The sequence below is a fragment of the Pleurodeles waltl genome, chromosome 1_2, assembly GCF_031143425.1.
Source record: "Pleurodeles waltl isolate 20211129_DDA chromosome 1_2, aPleWal1.hap1.20221129, whole genome shotgun sequence".
NCBI lineage: Eukaryota > Metazoa > Chordata > Amphibia > Caudata > Salamandridae > Pleurodeles > Pleurodeles waltl.
In genome coordinates, this window is record NC_090437.1 from 1,035,802,368 (window position 1) to 1,035,811,092 (window position 8,725).

At 42.4% G+C, this 8,725-nt stretch overlaps 1 protein-coding gene across 2 annotated transcripts; it reads left to right on the forward strand.

The window, feature by feature from the left end:
• Positions 1-2,645: 2,645 nt before the first annotated feature.
• Positions 2,646-6,926, forward strand: LOC138247873 (uncharacterized). Of its 2 annotated transcripts, none has more exons than XR_011194588.1 (2): positions 2,646-3,407; positions 5,470-6,926. XR_011194588.1 is itself a non-coding variant. In XM_069202130.1 (2 exons), exons 1-2 carry the CDS (start codon positions 3,814-3,816, stop codon positions 5,579-5,581), a joined length of 1,242 nt encoding a protein of 413 aa, XP_069058231.1. In that variant the 5' UTR covers positions 3,437-3,813; the 3' UTR covers positions 5,582-6,876. The 2 variants fall into 2 exon arrangements, 1 of the variants encoding a protein (XP_069058231.1); XM_069202130.1 differs by lacking the exon at positions 2,646-3,407 and adding an exon at positions 3,437-4,943 and having other exon boundaries at positions 5,470-6,876.
• The last annotated feature ends 1,799 nt before the right edge of the window (positions 6,927-8,725 follow it).

The window sequence follows — 8,725 nt, forward strand, 5'->3', positions numbered from 1 at the left end:
TGGCGGTATTCTTTATGACATTAGTTTGCTGTTCAATGCTTTCCTCTTTGGAGGAGCTGATTGGTGTATTAGTAACTGTAAGGTCTGTAACACCTTCTGACAAGCAGGATTTGTCTGTTTCTGCAGCAGTATTTACATTGATTGTGGTCGGAGGCTTGCAAAGCATAGAGACTTGGGAAACATGGGTAACTGGTGTTCTCAAAGTAAACATGAAAAAGTCTGAATTTTCTTTCGTCTTGGATGACTTCGGAGTATCAAATTCAGGAGCAACAAGAGTTTTCAAGTCTTTAGAAACTAGATTAACATCTGAAAATGTAGAAGTTCCACAAGCTAATTCTTTAGGGTGATCTTCAGACAAGACTGAGATTTCATCATTGCAAGTGCTCTGTGGCGTGTTCGTGGTATCAGAAATGGTTTCTTTGCAAGGTGTTTCTACTACAGGTAGTTGATCTTCAACTCTGTTAACATTGAAAGGTTGTTCTTTGGAAAGAAATAGAACTGGAGTCTCTTCAGAAATCACCTTTACACTGCTACCTAAATTTTCAGCTCTAGCCTTTGAATTGATGATGGTTTCTTGCAATAAAACACTAAGAACAGTACTTATCATCAGATCTTCGAAAACAAGATTCAAATTCAAGTCTTTAGTTTTAGTGGGAAATATTACATCTTTCAGCACTTGAGCTTCGGTTTCAGATTGCTGGTTTTCAGGAGTCTTTAGTTTCAGGGACACAGCAGGTGACGTTGGTGTGGCTGATTTTACATCAAGATCAGATACCGGTAGCTCAGAGATCTGTTCTTCACTAATTGTGGAGCTGGAAACAGGATACACATTGACAGGGATCAGCAGGTCAGGGTCAGTGGTTGAGGCTGCAACTGTGTCCAGTTCTAGGTGAAGGATCTCATTTCTTATGACAGGCTGTTTAATTTCAGATTGCTGGCTTTCTTCCTTGTCTGAAATTTCCACGGTTTGCTTTGACACAGAAGAGATTCTTAAACTTTCTGAGAAGTCTATTACATTCTTAGTAATTGCGGGTATTTCTTCACGGTCAGAAAAATCCATTAGTTCACTTGAAACAGGAACTGTCTCTTTATTGTCTGAAAGTTCTATGATATTGTTTGAAAGGGCAGGAGTATCCCCACAATCTGAAAATTCTGGTGTGTACGTCATTTGAACAGCACTATCTGCAGGTTTGTTCACGGCAAGGCAGGAACCACTGTCATCACTAGATTCAGATTCTTCAACACTGTTGCACAACTTGCCATTAATCTCCAATAAAGTCATGTCTTGGTTTCTTAAGGTGCAGCTATTGGAGTCTGCATCAGAACTCTCTTCTTCCTTTGGCTTTATTTGTTCTGATAGAGGGGCTGAGACACTTCCCTCTGAAGACTCTGATCCATCCTTTGAATCAAGAGGTGTCAAATCTCTCAGAGATTCAATCAACTGTACAGGAATTTTCACTGGAGAACTACAGGCTGAGAGAGAGTCTGAAGAAGAGGCTGATATATTTATAACTGGAGCTGTCTTTTGACTGTCATTAATAGAAGGGACAATCTGCTCTATAGAAGTCTTTGGAGAGGCGCACAAAGTAGCATACTGTTCTTTAAGCCAAAGCTGGTGATCATTTTCTTTTTTCAGGTTTTCAAATTGCCTTGCAGTAGTTTCCATCAGCTGCTCTGTTACTTCTTCTACCTTACAGATAAACAGAATGTCTGGTTCTGCCAACAGTGAAATATGCATTGATGAAAAGAGCCCATGTGCAAGATTTCTTGTGTATGTTACAACATATTCATCATAGAAGTCTGATATCTGCCTTTTAATCTGCCAAAACTGCTCTTTTAGTGTGTGTATGTCCATATTGTTATCAAACCCACTCAGAATAGAAAAGGGTTTAGCAGAGCTTTTAGGGATTGTGACTGGTATATTATCATCCAGTTTGGGAAGAGCACAAGCTTTTTGAATTGAACTAAGGAATCCCACAGTCTTTACTGATCCCTTTGACACAGGTTCTATCCTGCTCACTTGAAAGCACTGAGGGACTGGTAGATCTTTACACGAGTCAGCACAACACTTAGGAATTGAGACTGATGTACTTTCATCCAATTTGGAAGGAGCACAAGCCATTTGAGTTGAACTAAGGAATCCCACAGTTTTTACTGATCCCTTAGATACAGGGTCTAGCCTGCTGACTTGAAAACTCTGAGGGACTGATAGGTCTTTATAAGAGTCAGCACTGCACTTTGAATTCTGAGAAACTGGCCTAGATGGGCTGAAGCACTCAACAGAAAACAAGGGAATCGGTAGTGTGGCTTCTTGAACAGTGTCAGGGTTCTTTGTTTTGGCAGAGTGCTGGAAGTGAATCTGGGATGCACTAGCATGAGGCAAGGAATTAACCAGGTTTTCTTGAGAGTAAATGTCTTGTGCAGAAGTAGCAAAAGCACTTTCACTGTTAGGAACATTCTCCCCTGTTTGAGGTAATAGAACCTCCAAAAACTCATTATTACTTTGTAATTCTTCTACAGACAGGGATTGGGGGTCATAATCACATATATTATAATAGCTGAACATTGAGGAATCAGCAAGCCACGCAATGTAGTACTGCATTTGCAATCTTTGATTTTCTTTAACAAGTCTATCTGTCCTGCCATTTGATAAAGTTTGTTTTGACCAATGACTTTGTGTTTCACCACTGCGCATATTAGTTGCTCAATGTTCACCAGTAGCACATGGTATGTTTTGTTCAGTTTAGCCGCCTATTGGCTTTGACATGATATTCAGCTCCGCTGCCTATTGGCTTTGACATGATATTATACATTGCATTTTATATTCAGCTCAGCTGCCTATGGGCTTTGACATGATATAATACATTGCATTTTATATTCAGCTCAGCTGCCTATTGGCTTTGACATGACACTAGACATTGCATTTGATATTTAGGTTAGCTGCCTATTGCCTTTAACATGACATTGCATTTGATATTTAGGTTAGCTGCCCATTGCCTTTAACGTGGAGTTAGACATTGCAGTTGAGAATAGTTCTGTATTTTTCCAAGCTGTGTTTTTGCACCAGAGAACCAAGATGTTTTGCTCTCACAGTAGACTAGACCTGATAAGAGAGAGTACATGGGCGTTGTTTCTCTTCCCTTGAGCTTGGGAACAGGAGTAGTCTTGGAGACCTGGCCAGTCTCCAAAAGGCTTGCTCAGTTTCCCAGGTCTGAGAGGAGGGGGCACACCTTTGTAACGAATGTAACAGGCTGCAGAGAGTCAGATTCGAATCTGCCGGACCTCGTGCTGGAGCTTGGCGCCAGTTGCCAGCATCCCGTGTGGGTAGATGACACTCTTTCTCGCGGCTGACAGGGGTCTCAGCTTGCAGACCTTAGAAAGATGTAGCTGTAAATAGTTCCTACACGGTGAAGTATTTGTTTTGCTTTGCATTCAATATCTTATAAATATAACCTGCTGTGTATATTGCAAACTGATATATTTTGTTTGATTAACGCGGACTTGAAAGCTACTAATTCGTCATTCATTCATAAACATTGTGGTTGGGGAAGAATAAAATAACAATAAAAGTCTTCTTTGACCTCAGAAGTGCATTTCTGTTGTGTTATGTTAGTGCTTAGAAACTAAATAAGAGGAAAGCACTACAATTGGTACCTGGAGTCGTGGGGTCGGTCATTAAGAGGTGATTAAGAAGGGGTTTGACGAGTTAGTAGATTTCTAAGTGCACACTTTAAAAGTGTAATTGTTTTTTTGTTGTTTGGAGAATTACAGAAATTGTTTTCTGTTTGGAGAATCACAGTAGCACGGCAGACCATGTCTGAGAATACATGTGTTGATGAACTGCCTGATGGTGCTAAGAAAAACTGTGAATTGTTTTCTGTTTGGGGAATTACAGAAGAAAATGCATGTGTAGCTAAAAGGCCTGATAAGGTTTTGAGAAATAATTCCCGTTGTATATATGTAGAAAACGTGTGTTTTGGAAGTAATGATGACAGAAAGGTCTGGATACCTTTATCTGCTTACAGAGAAATGCAGGAGAAATGTAGGCAGTTGGAACATGAAAATAGGAATTTACGTGAGCAAATTAGCCAGGATACGATAATTCAAAATAATGCTGAAAGTTATAAAAATGAAGAATCTTTCTTGTCCCATTCCAGTAATGAGGGGGTTAAGACAGCTCCGAGCTGCATTGAGTTTCCGTGTGAGCCAGGGTTTTTGGCAGCCAAAGTGCATTCCTTAACTGATAACACGGACGAGAATGTGATTTACAAGTTACCGTTGCAAAATGCACAAGTAAAACGAAGGATTTTAGAGCAAGACACCCCGAGTTTCATTAGTTTGTTTGATTTTTGGAAAAAGAATAGCCCTCATTTGAGAGAAATCCTAACACTTTTGTACATGGTCACTGTGAAAAATAATATGCAGCTGCGCGCTTGTGATTTGGCAAATGAAATAATGCAGACTTTAGGTTTCTGCGCAGTGCAAGAAGGAAATACTTATGTACATTTAAATCATGAACAAGGAAAGAAAATAGTGCCCCTAGCTAGAATCATACAATGGATCTGGTACTTGCAAGACAGGGCTAGAGTACCACAGATAAAAGAATTACCAATGAAGTTGTGTGCACCATTTGAATTCGTGTCCACTGAAGATAAAAAGCATGTTTGTTTTACTAATGATTCATTGACTGAAATGTTGCTTTCTGGCACAGTAGAAGAAACAGCGTTGTATAATGTGTGTCAGATTTTAAAGCAAGAGCTACGTGAGATGTGTCATTTTTATGCTGATTTTTGGTTCTTTGATAATGTTTTAGCACCTAACTGGTTCAATTACCTTGCAGATGTTAATGAGAAAAATGCAGAGAGAGAAGTGTTCACCCAGAATTCTGCCTTAGTGGGGATGGCTATGTGGGTGCCCCAGAAATGTGAAAAGGCCACTTACAGGTGGGCAGAGATGAGAGAGATGCCCATTCCCCTAGATTTGATAAAAACTGTGCAGCACGCACAAAAGCAATCTGTCATGCAAGCAGTCACAGAGCAGTTGGGGAGAGGAAAGTTACCAGAACAGAAATGGCAAATTGATCAGGTTTTAGGGAGAGTGATTGCTGCAAATTACCAAGGAAAAATCGAAATTATGCTGATACCTAGAAAAGAATCTGATTCATTCATACAAATTGGAGACAGAATGGCCCAAATTGGCAAAAGTGCAGTGAATGGAGGTTTGGTAAAGAAGGAGTCTGCCCCAGCCCTTCTGACAGTGCAAGAAAAGGGAAGCTGTGGTGCAGCAGATAAAAACCTCAGTGCTGATGTGTGGGCTGACGCCCCAAGTTACCCTCCAGAACCTGCAGAGAATATAACAAAGGGCCCCAAAAACGTCCTGCTGATTATAAAACAGGGAAAGGAAGAGGAAGGGTGCAGTTTAAATGAAAAATGTTATTTGCAAGAAAAGTCATACTTGTTTCTTTTGCAGATCCTACCACGTTTCGCCACTGTCCCTGAGTGCGCTGTGTGGTCCCCCTTCCGGTGTGTGCGTGTGGGGTCGGGGAAGGGACCGAATCCCCAACCTGAACCGGGCTGAGTAAAGTGCCAGCACCATGGATCCATTTTGCGCAAACTGCGCCTTCAGTTCAAGTTCAACTTGTTTGCTGTGTTTTTTTTTTTTTCCCCTCTCGTATGGAACTCTGACTTTTGCTTACCTTCCAGAAAACCTTTCAGGTGGACCGTGCACCTTTACATGAGCAGAACTCATGCCACATCAAATTGCTAACACTGTTGAATTAGAGACTCATTCAGAAAAAAAAAAAATTGCCCAGTCTTTTCTATGTAGATGTATCTGATGTGAAAGGTTATGAAATCAATGTGTTAATTCACTTCTATTGCTTTACAGGGATTGCTTTGATCATAATGTTTTTTTTGTACTGATGTTTTTTTTTTTTTTTTTGAAATATGAGATATGTGAAACAAAAATTCATTGGTCAAAGGGCGGAATGTCCTGCCATTTGATAAAGTTTGTTTTGACCAATGACTTTGTGTTTCACCACTGCGCATATTAGTTGCTCAATGTTCACCAGTAGCACATGGTATGTTTTGTTCAGTTTAGCCGCCTATTGGCTTTGACATGATATTCAGCTCCGCTGCCTATTGGCTTTGACATGATATTATACATTGCATTTTATATTCAGCTCAGCTGCCTATGGGCTTTGACATGATATAATACATTGCATTTTATATTCAGCTCAGCTGCCTATTGGCTTTGACATGACACTAGACATTGCATTTGATATTTAGGTTAGCTGCCTATTGCCTTTAACATGACATTGCATTTGATATTTAGGTTAGCTGCCCATTGCCTTTAACGTGGAGTTAGACATTGCAGTTGAGAATAGTTCTGTATTTTTCCAAGCTGTGTTTTTGCACCAGAGAACCAAGATGTTTTGCTCTCACAGTAGACTAGACCTGATAAGAGAGAGTACATGGGCGTTGTTTCTCTTCCCTTGAGCTTGGGAACAGGAGTAGTCTTGGAGACCTGGCCAGTCTCCAAAAGGCTTGCTCAGTTTCCCAGGTCTGAGAGGAGGGGGCACACCTTTGTAACGAATGTAACAGGCTGCAGAGAGTCAGATTCGAATCTGCCGGACCTCGTGCTGGAGCTTGGCGCCAGTTGCCAGCATCCCGTGTGGGTAGATGACACTCTTTCTCGCGGCTGACAGGGGTCTCAGCTTGCAGACCTTAGAAAGATGTAGCTGTAAATAGTTCCTACACGGTGAAGTATTTGTTTTGCTTTGCATTCAATATCTTATAAATATAACCTGCTGTGTATATTGCAAACTGATATATTTTGTTTGATTAACGCGGACTTGAAAGCTACTAATTCGTCATTCATTCATAAACATTGTGGTTGGGGAAGAATAAAATAACAATAAAAGTCTTCTTTGACCTCAGAAGTGCATTTCTGTTGTGTTATGTTAGTGCTTAGAAACTAAATAAGAGGAAAGCACTACACTATCCTTTAAACTAAGGCCTTTTTTAGAGGTCTTCTGAGAAAGTCTAGGTTTAGAAAGGGGTGTCTTAACATGATAGGAAAGCATTTTAGGTTTGTGTGTGCCTTTACTGCCAGGGGAGCTTGAAATGTTTGGGTCGTGCATTCTGTCACGGTTTCGGACGGGGCTGATCAGGACTTTGGTTGGGACACCCCTTGAGGTTACCGAATATCCTAAAGAGGTAGTGTACTGGGGCAGAAGAGCAGCTAAAGGCATACACGGAAAGGACAGCTATGGACAGGCACAGGAAACAGGAAAGTAAAAGCAGAGCAACCCTTGTGTGAACAAACAGGAAACGGATTACCAGTGGACAAACACGCTGGGGTTGTACACAGAGTAAGGCGCAGAACCTCCACAAGGTGACAGGGAATCTCAATGCCTCTGTGCAGTTTGCTCTTACAGATAGTCACCCTGCCAGCCTCATAGAAAGGAGGCAGCAGAAGTGATTCTGTCTCTGGACCCTAGAGCACAAACAAGGATAGTACTTACATACACAGGACACGCTCTTGTGGGTCCAGCTGGAAACACAGTGGCGATTCCTGAGAAAACAGCAATAGCACACTGTCACTGTTAGGCACGAAATACAACGTATAACACTGGACAAGGATGGGGGCTGGAATTGCCTCCTGGAAACCAGGAGCCAACCCCAGTACACAGGAGGACACGTATACACTGGTGAAGACTGATAGAACACTTACCAGACACAAAGAACCAAGAAGAAACAGAAACAGAAGGGAACAAACAAAGAGGCAGAGGCAAGAACTAGGAACAGGCTCAGGCTGAAGCAAAGGCAGGACTAGGACTTGAAAACAGGGCGCAAACTTCTGGCTGGGACAAACAGAGACAGGACTGGGAAACTGAGAACAGGCTCTGGCTGGAACAGGCAAGGACAGGACTGGAATACAGGGAGTAGGAAAAGAGCAGTAAACAGGACTGGGAAACAGAGAGCAGGTTCAGGCTGAAACAAGGCAGGAGCAGGGCAGAGAAACAGGGAGCAGGCTCTGGAAGAAACAAACAGGTACAAGGCTAAGAAGTAGGGAGAAGACTCTGGCTGGAACAATCAGGAGCAGGGCAGAGAAACAGGAAACAGGATCAAGCTGGAACAGAACAGGAACAGGAACAAAACTGGAACACCATCCGACAAGGGGTCTGTAACACAAAGGAATTGAAGTCCGATGCACGACGGGGAGCTTGAGGAAATGGCTGCTTATAAGCAGTTCCCAGCTGGGCTGCACAGGAGTGGTCACAGGTGTGTGTAATTTCGGACACTTGCAAGTCCTGGAGGAGAGGATCCAGTGAAAAGGAGCAACTGGACTTCTCCCATTGAAAACAATGGGAAACAGAATCCGGGTTTTACTGACAACCAAGCTGTGCATTATGGGATTTGCAGTCCCAAGAAGCAAATGTAGTCCTACACAAGTGTACCATGGAGAAAAGAGAAACAAACAGGAGTCAGCAAGGGACTCTAGATAGGTGTTCAAGGTGATTCCCAGGCTTCTGACAGTCCCCTTACAGCGCCCCCTGGAAATGGGATGACCGAGTCGTAACACTGGATGGCATTCAAAATGGTAGACTGCCCAACAGTGAGGGACCTGAGGAGGTCAATGGCCTCCTCGCTGAGGGCAGCAGGGGTGACAGGGGCAGGGGCGGAGGTGCCTGGGGCGAAGGTGATGCCCACCCTCCTGGGTG